General features: G+C 45.8%; 1 protein-coding gene across 10 annotated transcripts in view; it reads left to right on the top strand.

Annotated features, from left to right (window-relative positions):
• The first annotated feature begins 423 nt into the window (after positions 1–423).
• TNS1 (tensin 1) overlaps positions 424–20,052 on the top strand; it is a 315,520-nt gene continuing 295,891 nt past the window's right edge. For 4 of the 10 annotated variants that reach the window (XM_053402412.1, XM_053402441.1, XM_053402430.1 and 1 more), the window contains exon 1: positions 425–699. In XM_053402412.1, the coding sequence (XP_053258387.1) occupies positions 583–699 (117 nt within the window). In that variant the 5' untranslated portion in view covers positions 425–582. Of the gene's footprint in view, positions 700–20,052 lie in introns of all 10 variants that reach the window. The other 6 variants (XM_053402387.1, XM_053402396.1, XM_053402464.1 and 3 more) reach the window with 5 other exon arrangements.

The following is a 20,052-nucleotide window of genomic DNA, read 5'->3' on the forward strand; positions in this document are numbered from 1 at the left end:
CTGTGCCAGCTTTCCCTGAGCTTCCTCTCTCCCCTCTTTCTGGGACACCGTCCCTGCGCTAGCAAATGGGTCCGTCTGCCTCCATGGGCGACACCCACACACCCCAATCGCTCCCCTCTCTCTAGGCAGGGTGCCACCTGATTCTGAGAAATTCCTCGGGCCGGGTGAGCTTTCCCTCCCTCCGCCCCCCAAGCGAGGTGCGTGTTTGTGGAGGGGGGGGGGAAGGCTTTGCCCTTGAATCCTCCCCTCTCGCGTCTCTTTTGGAGAGAGGCGCAGAAGTGGGGAGAAGTTCGTTCGTTCGAGCGCGCGCGCGTGTGTGTGTGAGGTAGGGGGGAAAGGTACCTTGACCCAACCTCAGGGAGGAGAAGGGGAGGAGGAGGAGCAGCAGCCCAGCGGGTTGAGCCAGGCAGCCCTTTCCACATTCAGGCAACTCTCCCCTCGACGCACCTGCAGCTTTGGGTTGCCCTGAGCTGCCCCCTTCTCCGGGCAGCTGGAGCTCTCGAAGCCTGGAGTGCAGGGGCTTCTTCGCTGCCTCAGTCCCCTCCCCTTCCCCTGGCAGGCTTTGCGCGGGAACCGGGTTGAATGGGATGTACCGTGAGCCTGGTGTGCTGTGAGGGGAGCCCTCGGCCCGTTCCCCTGCCCGGGCCACTGAGGCACCGAGGGACAGCGGCGCCTCAGAGAAGGAAGCAGCTGCCAAGGGTGAGTAATGAGTCCCTGAGGGGAAAAGCAGGGACGTGGGAAGGGAGAGAGGCACCTAAGAAGAGTCGGAAACTTTTTTTTAAAGGGAGGGGAGGAATAAAAGGGATGCAGGGAGAGGAAGGGGGCTTAGAAGGAGCTGGGTGGTGGCAGGTGTGCAGGACTCTGAGGGGACAACGGCAGCCATTTCAGGAGCTGGCCCGTTAGGGTGAAGGGGTCTCTGTCCCACCCAGCTCGGTCTACTGCTGGCCAGACCCCAAACTGCTTGTGCCAAAGGGTGCCAGGCCTGTCAACTTCATTCACAGGAGTGTTGCAGAGAGAGGGCGGATAGGAAGGAGACTGGCTTTTATTGGCTCTGCCTGGCCTTGGCTTGGCCCCCAGCTCCTGTTGGGCTCCTTGGCCTCTGCCCTCCTAGTCCCAGTGGGCCCTAGCCGCCACTGGAAGGAACGGAGATAAAGGGAAGGAGAGGTGGGTCAGTCAAAGCGAACTCAGTCAAGTGGATCATCCTCAGGATTTGTCACAAGGGCCCACTGACACGTGGCTTGTGCGGTTTAAGCAGTGCTGTGCTGCCACACGCAGCTGTTTGGGCAACTTACTTGCTACGTGCTTAGCACAGCCTTGGTTGGAGAGGCAGGGAGGGTTTCTGCTGGCTATGTGTAGCATGATCATGTGAACTTGCCCTCATTTTCTGTGGTGTGGTGAGAAAGAGACTGAAGCCTGTGATTTTTAACAGAAGAAAAGAGGCATCACTGGGGGGAAAGGAAATGTGTTATTGGGGGTCTGCAATCAATTAAGAAATGCTCAGGGTTGAGGCTGTCAGTCCTGCTCTCCAGTTCAGAGCTCATACGACCTTTTGGAACCTATGAAATTTTGCACAACTGAAGACTTTTATTTTACCATTTACCTTTGATAGCTGAATGACCATGACTTTGGATCTGCTACTTTAGTGTTTCTTTTCTTTGTATATTCCCCCCACCCCCCAAGATTTCATTCTCATAGTTGCCAAGCTTTGGCCACCTATGGCTTCCAAAGGGAAGTCCACAAGCAAGACATGAGCATAATAGCCTTCTCTCACAACTGATCCCCAGCAACTGCTGTATCAGAGGCAATATAGCTATTGAGACGGAAAGTCTCAGCCACCATGAACTTACTTAATCTCCTTTTACTGCTATCCACATCTGTGGCTACCACTGCATCTTATGGTAGTGAATTCCATAACTTAACTATGCCCTGTGTGAAGAAGTACATAAAGTCCTGGGAGATGAGGGTGAATATGAGGGAAGGTCTAAAGGGAATGTTGGGTGAATGAGAGTGGGCAAACTGGTAGTGGGATGAAAAGACTGGGGACCTTACAGTAGCTGGGTTAGGCATCTGAAAGATGGGGCACCCTATCAAATTTAAGTCATTTCTGAGAGATTGATCCTGATGTTCATGGTACAACATGGAACATGTCAGAAAGAAAGGGGGGGGGATAATTGTTTGGCCTATTTGTTGATGATCTGAACAACAGGGTTAAACCATAGAGAGGTATATTGAAGTTAAATATCTGGAGAAATGTCCCAGCTATTGCAGCAGTCAGCTTGCCTAAGGAAGTTGTGGCATATCATAGCTCGGAGGTCTTTGAGGAGAAGCTGTACAGGTATCCATCAAAGATGTTTTAGCACACAACGATCCAATCTCAGGGCAAAAGTTTGGATGGGTGTCTTCCAGGAATGATTCTCTGCCAGTTTCATTCTCACTCAAAATGAGAGTAGCAGCCACTGTTCTTCTCCCTGCAACCTGCATTTAGGAGGAAGGAAGGAAAGAAGAAAGGGCCCAGAATAGAAAGAAAGGAAAAACACACCCCTAGACTCTGTTTTATGCTTCTCAGTTTTAAATATGAGCACAGTGCCAGAGTGTGGTCATGCCTCATACACCTATAGTGTTGGCAAACCTGCATTGCCCAGAACAGCTTAGCCAACATGCAGCAGCTCTCTATTTTTGGAGCCCCAAGGTCTATACTTAAGCTGAGGCCAGGCTATTTGGAGATGATGTTGCCTTTTCTTTCACTTGGGGAAAGAGACTCACATTTCCTGCTTTTCAGCTGTGCTGGCTGGGGCTGATGAGAGCTGTAGCCCAAACATCCACAGGGCATTGGCTTGGGGAAAACGGAAGCCATGTATTCCTGGTAACCTTTGCCGTCTTGTCGTCCTCCCTTATTAAGCCACCCACAGTGGTAGGGAAGAGGGAGAAAGCAAGATCACCTGGGGAAAACAAAAGAGGAGACATTAGCAGGCAAACATGCGCCTATGCACTCATCACTTCACTTGTCACCATATAATAAGCAGGCCTCTCTGTGTGTGGGTGGAAGCCTGTGTGCCATTGGCCTGTTGCCCTCTCAGATATGCCCAGTGGGAGGGGGGAATGAGCAGGCATCCGCTCTTCATGTCTTCTCCTTCAGTCTGCCAACTAACATGCCATCCCATACAGACAAGCTTGCACTGTGGCTGAAACACTATTGTGCCTAGGTTCTGTCCTTTTGAGAACTCCCTCATGTTGTAGCCAGCACCAGTTTGCATTCCACTAAGTGGCATTGGGCTATCTCTGCCCAGTCCATGTTCACTGCTGCCGTTGGGCCCTTCTCCAGAGGACTGTAGAGAACTGGGCTGACTTGCAAAACCTGCAAGGGAGCCAAAGATGCTCCCCCTTTCAGTTCCTTCTGATATCATTTCACTTTGGCCATTTTTGATTTCCAACAGCAAACACGATGTGGCATTCATCTGGCTTCGACCACCTGCAAATTTATTGACGTAATCTGCTGCCTCTTAATCCTCTCCTATGGGTTGCTTTAATAAAGGGAAAGGTCAGGGTTTTTCACCAGGTGATACAACAGCTTCTGAGAAGTGATTGTGCAGCAGGCAGAGAAAGTTACTATTTGCCTCTGTCTATTGGCTCCAATGGATGCTCTCCAATGGAGTAGCAGCCTCTGAGAGGTGATTTTTGTGGAGGCTGTGGTCCCCAAGGCTGCTTTATTAACTGTTGCCTCATATCAACAGTCTCTAGACTAGTGGGTCTTTGTGAGTGTATTCTGCAACCTGTCATTGATGCAATAATAGTGCATTAGTGGTGGATTTATAATGGGTGAGGTATAGGACCCCTCAACAGTTAAGTCCAGTGAAACTTGACTGTGGGGTGCAGCATCCAAATATCATTCTGCTTTATTAGTTGTTCTGCAATGGTTGCTGAATGAGATTGCATTATTGAAATCTCAAGGGACACCCTTGCGCTAGAGCACAATAAGGGTGAGGCAGGGGGAAAAAGCAGCCCAGGACATTTGTGGTATGGAAAGTTACAGGATTTCAGCAGGAACTTACAGAAAATGTGCTGATTAGAAATCACCCTTTTTAAACCTGGGACATCATTTACATTAAATTCCTGAGTTGTAATTCATTTGTATGACCCATTTGTATGACCTCAGGGCATCTTTCACTACTCATGCCACAGATGAATGCTGTTAATGTGGAATAGCAAGAGGTTTGTCATTTGGAAGCACTTTCTGACCTGTGTGGTGTTTACAGCCCAAACCAAGTTAAGTCGCCCACATGAAAACTCTCCCAGTTGGTTCAAATGCTCAAGTTCCAATGAGCCTTCAGTTCATGTGAGGGACAAGATCCTTCATGGAGCGCATTCCCTGCTCTTTACTCACAGAACAGCCTATTTTCAGATTATAAGGAAGCTTTTGTGTGCAGTCCGATTAGCCAAGGTATTTACATTACAGCTGAAAGCATTAACTGATAAGAAGTCTCATTCTTATCGAAAGCAGCTGAGCTTGGGAACAACTCTGAATTTTTATTCTGGGCCAGGAAAAACCAGAACTGGAAAGTGATAACCTTAATTTACTAGTGCCAAACTAAAAACAATACAAAACTAATTTGAATATCATAGAGGAGCCATGGAATATGCAAAGCAAGAATACCTCTGAGCGTATGCAGAGCATAAGGCCAGGCCTTCCACTGTCCCAGGCAGCTGATCTGGGGTGTCATGAAAGGTCAGGAAATTGTTACTTTTTAATTATTATTAATTTTTAAAATTGTTGTTACTTTTTTATTATTATTAAGTTTTTAGTTATATTTTTCCTCCTGGGGGGAAGAGAGGTTGTGGGGCTCCCTGACTCAGGTGCCAACATAACTTAGTCAGCCTAAGAAGCGGGTGGTGCTGTGGTCTAAACCACTGTGCCGCTTGGGCTTGCCTATCAAAAGGTCAGCGGTTCGAATCCCCGCGACGGGGTGAGCTCCCATTGCTCTATCCCAGCTCCTGCCAACCTAGCAGTTTGAAAGCACACCAGTGCAAGTAGATACATAGGTACCGCTGCAGCAAAAAGGTAAATGCCATTTCTGTGTGCTCTGGTTTCCATCACGGTGTTCCATTGTGCTAGAAGCTGTTTAGTCATGCTGGCCACACGACTGAGAAAGCTGTCTGTGGACAAACACCAGCTCCCTCGGCCTGAAAGCAAGATGAGCACCACACCCTATAGTCACCTTCGACTGGACATAACTGTCCAGGGGTCCTTTACATTTACCTTTACCCTTAGTCAGCCTTGGATACTAGGCACCTTAGCAGGGGATGGGGAGATTTGCTATTCTGTGTCAGGCAGCATAATGTCTTGGGTTGTCTGTGGGAAAGAGAGGTTCTTGTCCACACACAACGCTCAGGACCCACAGCCTGTCCACACAATAATAGAATTCAGGAGTCAGGTGCCCCCAGGGCAGATAGCATAGCAACCTTCAGTCTCACCAACTCTTATCTTTTCATTTTAGAAATTATGCACCAGATAGTTATCCTAGCGGGGAATGCCAACTTGTCTGTCTGCCACATTTTTTCCTGGGAGGCGTCTCTGGCTTGTTATGAGATTAATTTCACTGGCTTCTGATTAATCTCAGCCTGAAGATAATCTTTTGTTTGTGACATCTGTTCAGTTGCCGTGGAAATCATTAGGATCCCCTTTCACTAATGGGAGAGGAGCTCTAGAGAAGGTTGAAAGAGAAGCGGGTGGAGAGACATATATTGAGTCTGCAGATACAGTGGGAGCTGGCCTGCTAAGGCAAATACAGTGGTACCTCAGGTTACATCTGCTTCAGGTTACATACGCTTCAGGTTACAGACTCCACGAACCCAGAAATATTACCTCGGGTTAAGAACTTTGCTTCAGGATGAGAACAGAAATTGTGCAGTGGCAGCGCAGCGGCAGCAGGAGGCCCCATTAGCTAAAGTGGTGCTTCAGGTTAAGAACAGTTTCAGGTTAAGAACGGACCTCCGGAACGAATTAAGTTCTTAACCCGAGGTACCACTGTAGAGCAGGGCCCCACCAACCTCAATCTGCTTTCAGCCAATCCCTACCCTGAGTGCCTTCCTACTTACAACTAGCTCGGGTGGCAGATGTCAGTTTCCTCTTTCTTAGTCTCAGTGCAGCCACTTTTAGAACTCAGCAGGGAGGAAGATGGGAACAAAACTAGAATTAGCTGGACCTGCCCATCATCTGGCACCACCTACTGTTGGCCTCCCTGCTTTCTACCCCACCAACTTCAACCAACACCCTTGTTTGGTACTCAAGGCCGTGCTGCACTTGCAGTATAGGGCCTGTTTCCAGGTAGGGGGATAAAATGAAACCAAAGTCAGTAAAATGGCTCCATTTCAAAGTGCCTTGAATCTTAGCCTTCAGGCCAAAGAATGCTATGTCAGTCTACCTGCTCAGATTCCCGTTTCAGACAGAACTACTTTCTCTTCTGCCCTAAAATGTAGTGTAGATGCAAAACACTGTTGTGTCTTTTTCATTCCAAAAGAGAAAAATAGTTTTGTGGTGTGTGTGTGTGTGTTTTTCTTGCATTTATTTGTACTATACACCTCTCTCAGGGTTGTCAAGGAGGGGAGCATTCCAGGTTTAGCCCATGGGGTACCATTTTAGCTTCTTTTCCACAAGAGCAAAAAGATCAGTGCATAAGTACAGCCCTGAACACGATTGCCAACTGTCTTACTTTGCCTGAACAGACCTGAAAACCACAACAAAATCAAAACCACCCTTTTTATGATGAAAAACTATTCTGTTGCTGTTGTTCTTTTAAAAAAACTGCTTGGCCAAGCCCACTCAAGTTTAAATATACAGCTATATAAAGCAGAACAATCTCTCTCCCCTTCACACACAAACACACACATAAACTGTGCACACACTGTGCCTTTAAAGCACAAAGAATTCTGGACACTGTAGTTTACCCCTCACAGAGTTACAATTTCCAGCAACCCTTAACAAGCAAACATTGCCCAGAATTCTTTGAGAGGGGATATGTGCTTTGAGTGTGCTCTACAGGTATAGTGTGGAGAGAGAGAGAGAGAGAGAGAGAGAGAGAGAGAGAGAGAGAGAGAGAGATTCCTTCCCTAGAACTCTACACAGTATGTATACAGAGTTATAACATTATTAAGTGGCAGGACTGCTGGGGAAGTGAACTCACTGAGATCTATTATAGTGAACAATTTCTCTCCAGGGTCAAGCTCAGGACAAACTGATTAAGTGAGTGTGCTGAAGAAGCCCACTATGAATAGCACTGATTGGCTCATACCTATAATATCATTCCCCCCCCCCCCCGCTTCAGAACAACTTGGCAAATTCTTTTTCAATTGATTTCACTTTTTAAAAAGAAAAGAAAAGGGCAATGATTGATGATTTAAATAAATTGTACTTGTTTCTTTGAGACTATTTTATCTCACATTTCCTATATATATGTGCATTCAAGGTGGCTAAAAACAAATAACAAAACAAAAACAAAACAACCCTCAACAAGACAAAATAAAAAAGGTGCATAAAAGAAACAGTGTGAAATATGGGTTAACTATCTAGGTTAATTTAAAAGCTCACCCAAATAAAACCATCTTCACCAGACAGCAGAAAATGGAAATTGTGGAATGTGCCAGATGAATCCCTTATGAATGCAACAGGTTAGTCTGCATGAAAATATTTGGGATGCTCTAGCTCATGGGTAGGCAAACTAAGGTCTGAGGGCCAGATCCAGCCCAATTACCTTCTAAATCCGGCCTGCAGATGGTCTGGGAATCAGCGTGTTTTTACATGAGTAGAATGTGTCCTTTTATTTAAAATGTATCTCTGGGGTATTTGTGGGGCATAGGAATTCATTCATATTTTTTTTTCCAAAATATAGTCCAGCCCCCCACAAGGTCTGAGGGACAGTGGAGTGGCCCCCTGCTGAAAAAGTTTACTGACCCCTGCTCTAGCTGCATGTAGAACGCATTAGAGTAGTTTAAAGGTTTGTCACTGGTTTGTCACTAAGGCACAAATTACCATGGCCATATATTATATAGCAACGAAACAAAGCCCTAGTTGGAGTCAAAGCTATGGTCCTATGGGCAAGGCTACATTTGCCCCCCCCCCATTCTTCTGAGCCCCTCATACCACACATAAAAGGGTTGATGGCTGGCTTGGGAAGAAGCAACGTCCTTTGGGATACCATGATTGAATTATGCCCTTCAAGGGTGCAAGGTATATTATATTTATAGGATCGTATTTTTAAAACATTTCATAGAGATAAGGCATGGGCTGTGTGCCTGAGGGTGAAGCTGCACTAGAAAAAGCATGTTTACAAAGGCACACGTGACAGTTGTCAAGATGGTTGGAGCTTCTTCATCAGATGTCATTGGCAAAAGACACTTCTAACAAATGCTGCAAAATGTCTGTTTATGATGTCAATCTGTATTACAAGGAAGTTACTGACAGCCACTTTAGAATATTCATACTTCAGTAAACTCCAGAATTTTAAGTAAGGGAAGGACTAGGGATTAACACAATTCTCAACACTTCATAAAACTATGTTGTGATTTTACCCTGTGAATCGCCCCGAGACCTGCGGGTATAGGGTGGCATATAAAATCATCGTCATCATCATCGTCATCTACATCATCTTTGAAGGTAATCAGGGCTAAAGTGGTATAAAACCATTATAAAGCTGTAGTGTAGATAGGGGTTAGAAGTTCAGTCTCTTGACATATAGAAAACTCTACTTTTACAGAACCTGCCTCTGCAATCCTGATCTCTCTCTCTCTCTCTCTCTCTCTCTCTCTCTCTCTCTCTCACACACACACACACACACACACACACTTCCATTTTCTTTGATGTTATATAGAATACATTGTGATCACAATCATATAAATAACCCCTGAGTATGTTGTAAAGCTTTTTTGATTTAGACAGGAGAATGCTAAATGAGCATCAAAGCGATAAGGAGAGACAAATCTGCAATCAGGAAAAAGGTCTGTCATTCAAACCAGAAAGGGAACTTGCTACTGGGCCAGGCTGCCTAACTAGTCTCTGTCACTGGCAGCCTGTGTCAAATCAATACTTCTCATTCATGCTTCCAAGTGATGCTTGAGACAGTGGGTTTTGCAGGCTGGTGGTGGCTATGGGAAACATTTCCTTGCTTCCGTGTCTGCGCATCATTTTACCAAGCAGGTGGTGCGGTGAGGACAGCATAGTCGCCATCCCAGCTTTCCACTTTGTGGGGAAATGTCTGTGCCACTGACTGCCCAGAGTGTCTCTTTACTGTCCACAAGTACACTTCATACCTTCTTTCCCAGCAGGACACACGTGCAATCGTCACTCAGCAAAATGATCCGCATGCAGTTTCATGTGCAAGAGAGGACGTTCCACACAAGAGATCTGTCACGGTTAAAGTGGCCCTCATGCTCCTTGGTACACATGCACTCATTCTCTGTCGCCTCTGCCTTGCTGCATGAGCGCCCCTGCTCCCTCACAGTTCAGCACTGCAGCAGGGCCCCAGCTGCAGTGGCTCAGGCACTTTCGCTGCAGCCTTGTGTAACTCAGAGCTCTGGTGGTGCAGCAGCTGCAACCGCTTTGCTGCATGCCTTACAGAAGGAGCCTATTGAGAAGCAGCCAGGAGTCCTCCCCCTTTTCTTTCCTTTTCTTGGTTTTCCCATTGGCTTCTATGTTATCCCTTATCGTTCTTAAACAGACGGAATTAAATGGGGGAGGGGTAATAAAATAAACCTGTGTCAGCACAACACAAAGGCTTGAAACCCAGTGGAAAAGGAACAGAGAAATCGGGAGGCCTGAATGACAGGGCAGCTATGCTGGCAGATTAATAAATAGGAAGCAATGAGTTTGAGAATGGACCAGACTGGCTCTCTGGAGTTAACTCCTGGTCCTGCACACATTCATCTTGTGACTTTGGTCTAACCTCATCTACAATGTTCTCAACCTATGTACTTTTTGGGGGTGTGGGCTGGGCTGAATTCCAGCCAGAGAAACTGCACCAAGCACCCCGAGGATAGGAGGCATTTGGGGTGCAGCAGCAGGCAATGCACAGAGGAACCTGCTTTACTCAGCAGTATGGGGGCATAGATATTCTTCAGCTAACATACTTTTCTGCACAGGGTGTGTGCATGATGTGTGGCTTCATGCTGTCAGTGGCACTGCTTCCTTATTTTTCCTAGAAAGAGAGTGCTATAAACATCTATGGGGTGGGCTTTTTTGTTTTGTTTTGTTTTAACTTCCTCTCTCCCTTTCTGGAAATGTCAGAGCTTTCTTTGATCAGTAACCTCCAACACAGGAGCAGAGGAGGGGAAGCAGCTTTGAGCCATGTGGTTCAGTTCAGATGCTGCCCAATTAACACTGAGCATCCAGCACATGGCATTGCCACCTGCAATACAAACACAGGAGGAAAGATTGCAGGGCTGGCTGCATCTCTTCAATTGTGGGGAAGCACTTATATGACCTACTCAACTAGAATAAACTTCAATCTGAATTGAAGACACTCCCCTGCCCCCAGCATCAAGTCATCCCAGTCTGAGAAAGACTTCACTCTAAAGCTCTCCTGGTGATGCCTGGGTGATGGCATGTAACCTACAGTGGGAGATATATCAGAGAGCCTACTGGAAGTGATGTCATGCCCAGTGTGATGTGGTCGTTAGAGCACCGACTGGTCATTGTCTCTCAGCCTAACCTGCCTCACAGGGTTGTTGAGCGGATAAACTGTGTGTGGGGAGGGAACTATGTATGGTGCCTTGAGCTTCTTGGAGAACAGGTGGGACATGTAGCAAACAAAGACAGAAAACAATTAAATGCAATATATTACCCACATTTCTTGATCCATTTTGTAGCCATGGTGCGGACAATTAAGTACAGCATTGTGCTCTATGGCCATTTGAACCACAGAAAAACAGGGTACTCGGTGTGCTCTCTAGGACTATGTTGACCTTCTGGGAAATGGGGCAACCTTTCAAAATAATGGATGCTTTTAAAAGGGAGGGGGGAAAGGTGGTAGTATGACATTGTACAATCCCAAGTGTTTTGCGTATAAGATTGTTTTATACTAAGTGCCTCTTGGTGCAAGGACTGTTGGGAGGAGTGGAACCACTTCAGTCCTCCCTCTGGGATGGTCTCTCAGCTTCCTTCCAGATTCTGTGCCAGACCTTTGAGGTTTCAAGCTCTGACCTGCTATTTTGCTAACCAGCATTTCCTCCTTGCACCGAGAGCATTGGCCATGATGAAAAATGATGTCAGATCAAGATGATCTCTGCCCCTTGCTCATCTCAAATAAACTGTCATTGACAAATCCCTTATGAGCTGGCTCCTGGCCAAGTCCACTGCATTTCACAGCCCAAACTCACTGCCGCTTCCTCCTCCTCCTCCTGATGGCCGTCTGACTGCAGGCAACACTAATCACTTTCCCTTTCCCATCCCATTTCCCTGGGAAATTGAAAATCTTTTGACTTTTCATCCCAGCCTGGGCTGAATAAATAAATACTCTTAAAACATTTATAGTGTGCATTGTGACCTGGGTTGCTTTTCTACTTCTTTGATTTATATCCTGCAAGATCTGGGCAGTTCACATATTTTCAATTTTATTTTTATTTTAATGGCAGCGGCTGTTGCAGGGGTGGGGGAACACCCCAGGAAATACAATTTTAATAAACATTGTTCCAATACACCCACCCTCCCTCCCTCCCTATAGGCGGCTGCTTTGGGCATTAAGCCAAAGAGCAGCTTGCTACTGTGGCTGCATATACACTGTATCTCTAAAGCACATGTCCTGTCCCAAAGAATCCTGGGAACTGTAGTTTGTTAAGGGTGCTGGGAATTGTAGCTCTGTGGGGTGAAACTACAGTACCCGGTATTATTTGTGGGAAGTGATACACTTTAAATGTGCCTTAAATGCATGGTGTGTGAGATATTGGCCTTCCTGGGCAGGAAGGATGCACAGACACCCCTGTAGCAGCTCTTCATCCTCTGGTGCCAGGCTAATGGTGCCTGCTGTGCTTCTGTGGCCATGGGCCAAATGGCTGTTCTAGCTGAATTCTCTTTGGGAGGGAGGGAAGGAAGGAGGGAGGGAGGGGGAAAGAAGCTCTCAGGAGCTGCTGGCCCTCTGGCTAACCATGATGTCTGGGACCAGGCTGTCCCTTTTCCACAGAGAGACTCTTTCATCAAATTAAATTAAGCTAAATTAAAGAGAAAGTCTCTTTAATGAAGGCACTCTATGAAGCCATGTGTTCTCTCCCCAAGGTGACCACGACCATCTCCTTTCTGGAGGAGGAGGAGGTTCCCGCTTTGTATCGTGGGAACTGATTGTTCACTTCCCATCGGAGGGTCTGCTCTGCAAAATTGCTTGTGGTATGACGGGTGCAGCAACCCGCCGCCATGCACCCATTTATCACTTTCCCACAGAGACACTACCCCACATCTCACAGAGCTACAGTTCCCAGCACCTTTAACAAGGGTTCTCAGAATTCTTTTTGGGAAGACCTGGCCCTTTAAATGTCTGGCCGTAGACACGGCTGCTCCCAGAGTGGCTTATGTACAGTCAACTGAGACAAGGCAGCAGGGTCGGGCACAGATTTGTAAACAGTTGTTCTTACAATGACCAGCTTGCCTAGTTCAGGAGTAGGAATTGCCTGATGGAGCTGGTAGCTGGCATGAGCATCACCTTCCATCTTCTGCTGCATCTTTCTTTCTTTCTTTCTTTCTTTCTTTCTTTCTTTCTTTCTTTCTCTCTCTCTCTCTCTCTCTCTCTCTCTCTCTCTCTCTCTCAAAATAAAATAAAATAAAAAAATATTTACACACTGCCCTCACATAAGATATCAGGGTGGTTTACAACAACAGGTCAGGTATACAATAAAATATAAAAACCATTTAAAACAGAGCAACTTAATCATTAAAAAGACTGGCTAATCCAAAGCTGCACAGGCCTCTAGGCACAACACAGTCTTCCATGGGTGCCTGAAAGTCACAAGTGAGGATGCCTGCTGTGTCTGTCCTGGAAGAGTCTTTCACAGCGTGGGACAGGTGACACTGGCGCTTGGCTCCTGGATGAGGCCAGCTGGGCCTCTGTAACACAGGGGACAACTAGCAGTGCTCCTCGGGATGATCTCAATGGTCGAGCTGGAACAGAAGGGCCTAGAAGTATCCTGGACCCTATTTATTTGTGATAGTAATGCCACTGAATTCTAGAACGTTCAGAATTCTAGGACTGGAGGGCCAATTTTGGATCATTTTGCTTGTGCTCCAAAGCCCTCTGGGTCCTCTCTGAATTCCATATTCTGCTCCAGAGTCTGAACAGAATGAAACTGCAGTGCTCTCACCCATCCCTGCTATATCATGAGTATGCACTGTCATGTGACATATCTTGGTGAGTCCTTCCTCTCATCTTTCTTCAGGCTTGAACTCTCAGTGGGCACTAGCAACAAAGCGAAGCAGGAATAGGAAAATTAATTCAGCTCCTAGGCCCCACTCCTAATTGTCACAGGTTCCTCAATTTTAAAACACTCTAGTCCGAGGCCAGTGCAGCACCACCTCAGTTACCCAAGAGAAGCAATCACTCAGGATTAGGATTAGGTCTCTACCTCTAGCCCTGTGAACCCAGATTCCACCCAGTTCCTCAAACCACTCCTAAATACTACAGAACACGGTAGTTCAGGAGCAGCAGTGTTTGCAAGCTGAAAGAGTGTGGTCAGAAGAACCCCCATACAAAGCAATCAAGTTTCTGCTGGAATTTTGTTCTACTTTTCTATCCTCCAATTCTGGCACCTGGCCTAAAGAATGAAATTGCAGCTGGGCCTGTAAAATCATGGATGATTGTCCAGGCTGCTTTTTTCCTATATCACCAGTCCAAGAAGACTAGCATGCCATCTTTTAAAATCCCATACTTTTTAAAAAATAAATAAAAATAAACCTGATCCCACCTGTGTCATCTTGACATCTGGAAGAAGGTGTTGCACCAGAACATGCATGGAGCCAAAGTGAGAGTTATCTCTTCTCAGATGCATCCTGCTGCAGGACCATTAGTGTAGGTGAGCTTGCTGTGAAGGCTCTGGATTCTGTTTTGGCTTAAGCAGCTCTACTGGGGAAACAAATCCTAAAGTGAGATCCATTATCTTTGCAAATGACTCATAGGTCACACCTAACCTAACTGTGTTTTCCAAGGGCTTCATTCCCAAAATCTGGGCCAGATTTGTTATTGAAAAAAAGAGCCGGATTCCAATTAGGCACTAGGAGAAAGGGAAGGTTTTCAAAAGCACACAAAATGGATCCACTCCAGCAGTTTCTGTTGTGTCATCTTTGGCTGGATTTTCAGTCAGGCTGGACAAACTTTAAGGTGGGTGTCTAGTCTCTTTCTGAAAACCAGGATTACTTTGGGATGGGGAAGGCTAGTTTGGGTGAAAATGGGCCTCTCGGGGCCACATGCAAACCTATGTTATGTTGAACACCTGATGCACTGTAGAAGTGCACTCATCAATGAGCAATTTTTAAATTTAGGATCAAACTCAGGAAAGACCAGTTCTGCCAATTTGCAGTGGAAGCTAGTTGTGCGCAGTGCTTATTGTCTCATCATAAATGCCAGTGTTGTGTAGTAGTGGGATTTGGCTGACTTTGGCAGTGCCTGCTAAGCCCAGCCCTTACCTGCCTCACACCTGATGTATGACAGGAGTGCATGGGTTGCCTGAACTGGCCTCTCAGTCCATATGAAGAGGACTGGCTGGACAGATTTTGCCCACAGGCTAGAGGTTCTACATCCCTGGGTTACAGCACAGGACTTGGGCTGGGGAGACCCAGATTCAAATCCCCAACCAGCCATGAAACTCATTGGGTGACCTTGGGCAAGGCACTGGCCCAGTTCACACATAATACTAAGCCAAATCATGGTTTAACATGAAGAAACAGACATGCATGTTCCTGTAGAGAAGATCACAGTCACTGTGCTTCTCTCCCTGAGCTGCTTTTGCTGCAGCACTACACAGTGGGGCTAAGACATGGTTTGACTTAGCCTTACATGCGAATCAGGTCACCAACTTTGACTGTAAGTGTATGACTTTTGTTCTAGCCTCTTGTTCCTGTAAAAAACCCAAAGTGGCTCCTGAAAGCCTAATGTCTGCCCACCCCAGGTATATGTGAAGCACTTCAAACATGCTAACCAAGCAATCCTATATATATCTACTCAGAAGTAAATCTCATAGTGTTCAGTGGGGCTTATTTCCAGGTAAGTGGATACAGTATTGGATTGCAGCCTGAAGTGCAAAGTGTTACTACTACAAGTTGCAACTAATTTATATTGTTGTGAACAACTTAGAGGTTTTGTTTTTGTTTTACAATAAAACAGTATGTATATTTTTTTCTAAATAAACTACCGGTAATTAGAAACCTCTGGTATTAAAACCTACTATTCCCTTTCTGGCATCCATGGGGCATGGATCATGGAGCAAAAGTAACTTGCAGTGACTTTTCTAGTTAAATTCATTTGCGTTTTGGATGAAAAAGCTGGTTATGGTGGGTTGAAAATTACTGCATTAATAGAGGATATAATTTGTGCAAGAGTCTTTTTTTTTAATAAGATATTTATTAAAGTTTTAAAGATTTATATAAAATAGAAAAAACAAAAGAACAAACAGAAACAACAAAAATACATACAAAACACATACAACAAGTATAATTTCAATCCCCTATATTCATAAAACTTACTTTCCCGACCTCCTCATACCTCCCCTTTCTGTATTCCAATCTCTAATTAGTTCAATTCAGCAAATCCTTCCCCTAATTTCTATATAATTTTTGACCTTTCTTTTCTTAATTACATAATCATTACAGCTAAAAACCACTTAATTTCAAAATCAACATCGTTCTAACATTCAATAATTTTACAATGTTTCTTAAGATAGTCCTTAAATTTATTCCAATCTTCTTCCGCCGTCTCTTTTCCCTGGTCTCAGATTCTGCCGGTCATTTCTGCCAATCCCATATAATCTATTACCTTCATCTGCCATTCTTCCACGGTGGGTAGATCTTCTGTCTTCCAATACTTTGCGATAAGTATTCTTGCTGCTGTTGTGGCGTACATAAAAAAAGTTCTGTCCTTCTTTGGCACCAATTGGCCGACAATGCCCAGAAGAAAGGCCTCTGGTTTCTTCAGAAAGGTATATTTAAATACCTTTTTCATTTCGTTATAAATCACTTCCCAGAAAGCCTTAATCCTTGGGCATGTCCACCAAAGGTGAAAGAATGTACCTTCAGTCTCTTTACATTTCCAACACTTATTATCAGGCAAGTGGTAAATTTTTGCGAGCTTGACTGGGGTCATGTACCACCTATAAATCATTTTCATAATATTTTCTTTTAAGGCATTACATGCCGTAAATTTTATACCAGTGGTCCACAACCGTTCCCAGTCCTCAAACATAATGTTATGACCAATATCTTGTGCCCACTTGATCATAGCTGATTTAACTGTTTCATCCTGTGTATTCCATTCCAACAGCAAGTTATACATTTTTGACAAGTTCTTAGTTTTGGATTCTAACAATTCTGTCTCCAATTTTGATTTTTCCACCTGGAAACCAATTTTCCTGTCTAATTTGTGCAAGAGTCTTAACACGTGTAATGATGGCATCTTGGTTGGGATGCACCTGAGATAGAAATGAAGAAATTGACCTGGTGCAGCCAACATAGATAGCACAGGAGTAGCCTCGGTACATTGTTGGGCTGCAACTCCCATCAGCCCCAGCCAGCATGGCCAATGGAGAGAGATGATGGGAAAATTAGACCAACAACATCTGAAGGGCACCACCTTGTATACCCTTGGAGTAGTAGATGCATGCGCACACACATATAACCTTTGTTTCCACACATTGCTGAACAGCAAAATGCTCGTGCTAAAACATATGTTATATTCACACCCTCGGGACATTGCCAGGATCAATTCAAAGTGATATGCCCCTGGGATCTAGTCTAGCATTGTTGGAATTTAATCACAGAGGAGTCTTTCGAGGGAAAGGCCCTCAAGCTCAGCAGCCAATTTGTTGTTCAGAAACTGCAGTTAGAATCACTGCCTTGTTTCCTGCCAGAGCTATTGAATCTCACTAAAACTAGAAGTTACTTCGCCTGTTGGATTTCTGGCTGTTAACACACAGGAGTCTTGACCAGGAAAAAGGATGGCATCTGTAGTTGGGGACTGCTCTCCTTTCCCTTCTTCTGCTTGCAAAGTGGCTTCCCTCCGTCATTTTTTCCATTTGGCCTTTTCCACTAAATTCTCAGCTCCAGCCTGTCTCCGATCCACCTTGGTTTCCCTACGGGCCAACATGGCCCCCTTCCACATTGCCCTTGCTGTGTCCCATGTTTCCAAGTGACTCATCGTGTCATTGAAAAGGCCCTTGTAATCACAATTAGGTAGCTGGCTGTCGTTTCCCTCCCTTATCTCCAAGCATTGCTCTCTTGGGGGCTTACAGACAATCCCCTGCTGATGGGCCCTCTGCAAAACTCCTTTATGTGCCGCCCGGGAGCTCTAGCTCTCCCCACTCCCAGGGCTGTGCCTTCCTTGGGTTTTGTTCCCAGTCCCTCTTTGATGTCTCCCTTGCAGCTGGACCCCATCCAAGAGCGAGACAAACAAGGCCTCTTGCCTGCCTATCGCACTTGGAAGGGAGAAGCACAGAGGAGCCTTTGGCTCAAATGGAGGGCGGCTGCCTGAATCGAAGGCCTGTTTGGGGAGGCGGGCATTTTCTTCCTTTCCCAGGCCCTAGAGGTGACCCTGTCCAGTTCCCACTGCTAAACTCTGCCTACCTCGGCCCCGTTATTTGCAGGTGACTCCCTCCCTCATTCGCCCTTCCCATGCCAGTGCAATTCTCCTAGGGTACTAGGATCGCAAGATTAAAATGTCCCATCTTTTAGGAACGTTTTGATGCCTGGAATAAGGAACACCCACTGTATGGCATCTAGTGAAGATGTTACGCGTAGGGAGAGAAAGAGTAGGCAACTGGACTTAGGTTTGGCACAGTAACTGCCCCCAGCTGACAGAGGCTGTATGCTTTTAATAGCAGTGGGACAGGAAGACATTCAACAGGTGTTGCATTTCCCTGTCACTCCATCTAAAGGCTAGGGAAAGTTGCTTGTTGAATGTCTGCCTGTCCAGCAGCTGTCAAAGTCTCTGAAGGAAAAAAAAGGGGGGGGATGGCTATATTGCAAATTGGGCACTTTTCAGCTAACTCTGCTATGATGAATTACAGTAGGATACAGCCATGAAAAACATCTGGTAAGAAGGGATCTGAATAGTTTGCACATATGAATATATATATGTGTGTGTGCTTGTGTTCAAGTATTGTTTACTCAGAGCAGACCCACTGAAATGAACGAAGATAACTAAATTAGGTCTATTTATTTCAGTAGGTCTCCTCGTGTCATCAGTAGCCTGACCTTGAGGTATTTGGGTGTGTTTTAAAAAACAAGTCCCTGGCCCTGTGAACATCCCAGGTAGGAGCTACCTTGCCCTTTGTTTATTGTGCTACTTTTCCATCATCCACTATGAAGAGCCCAGGCCCAAGCTGGGAGTGGATGCAGTGAGAGGATTAGATTAACTCAGGCATTTTTGGTCCAAAGCATTTAGCCAAAGGGTGTGTGTATTCCCCTTCCCCATAGAAGCAATACTTTGAAAAATCTTGTTGCATCATTCACAGCACAACCCTAGGCATGTCCACTCAGAGATAAGTCTATGGAGCTTATTCCCATGGAACAGGATTGCAGCCTTAAATGCCAATCCCTGCCTCCATGTATCCCTGCCGCCGCCACCACTGTGCCCCCTGAAGCAGGTCATGCCATCTTACTACATAGCAGAGCTGGCCATGATGTCATCAGGCCTTCAGAGGTGGGATGGCTAAGATGTGGCTCACCTGATGTTGCTGGACTCTATCATCCCAGACCGTTGGCTGTGCAGGATGGGGCCGATGGGAGTGGTAGTTCAACCATAAAGGGAGGTTCCCCACCCCTGCTTTAGATGTAAACTTCAAGTCTCCAAGGTGGGGGGTGTACTTGTAACCCATAACTCCATGCTGAGAGTTCCAGCATACCTTGAAAGGAATGAAACATGGGCAGGGCTCTCTCAGCTGAGGCAGGACACTGGTGGGTTCTCACTAAAATGGAGGTTTTAGCTGTGGAAAGCCTTGTCACTTTGTAGAAAAAGGCCTGCTGTTCCCTGTCATTAGCACCTTGGCTCCGATAAAGCCAATGCTTCTCCCTTCCCCAAACTGGGCTGTCTGGTAGGTCTCTAAGAGAGAGATAAAAGTCCACATGATGCTTTTGGGAAAGCCTTTTCGGTCTTTCCTGCCAACATTCCCTGGCTTTACAGTCCACATCACAGTCAAGTTCTATCACCCCTTGAGGTGTTGTACGTGTGTAGGTGTAAGCATTTTAGCTGAAAACACTTTCTACAACATGCTGCCCATTTACTGTTTAAAAAAATGCAGCTGGGAGAAAATTAGCACAGTCAATAAACAGGGTTTCTTCTTGTCAGAAGGTTGGTGGAGTTAAGAAACATGCTACTGCCAGACTGGGTTACAGAGCAATGAGAAAACTCACCCTCTGTCCTGTCTCCTACAGTGGATATCAACCGACACCAGAGAATCAGTATGACTGGGCCATGAGAAATATCCAAGTACATTTTGTGCACACAGGTCATGTGGGATCATATGCACATCTCATTGTAACAAATAAGAGAAAGCACAAGTCTTGGTGGTCCTGCATGCCTGTTCTTGACCTCTGACCTCTTCACAGTTGCAATCACCTTGTGGACCTCCAATCTCTCTGCCTGCCCTGGCTCTTTGGGCTGATATGCTCTGATGTAACAGTGGACCTGGACAGACGGAGTTGTCACAATCTCTGTCTGCCATTGACTTTAGCCACTTCCATGTCACAGAAGGGCTAGGGAAGCCCAGTGCTAAGAAACCGAGTGCCCTGAAGACCTGAGACACCTTAAATTCAACCATATAAGGATTGTCAAATTTTAAGCCACTTATATGTGGTCTTGGATGCAGCCTAAAGCTCTG

This window comes from Podarcis raffonei, chromosome 1, assembly GCF_027172205.1.
Source record: "Podarcis raffonei isolate rPodRaf1 chromosome 1, rPodRaf1.pri, whole genome shotgun sequence".
In the NCBI taxonomy this organism is placed as follows: domain Eukaryota; kingdom Metazoa; phylum Chordata; class Lepidosauria; order Squamata; family Lacertidae; genus Podarcis; species Podarcis raffonei.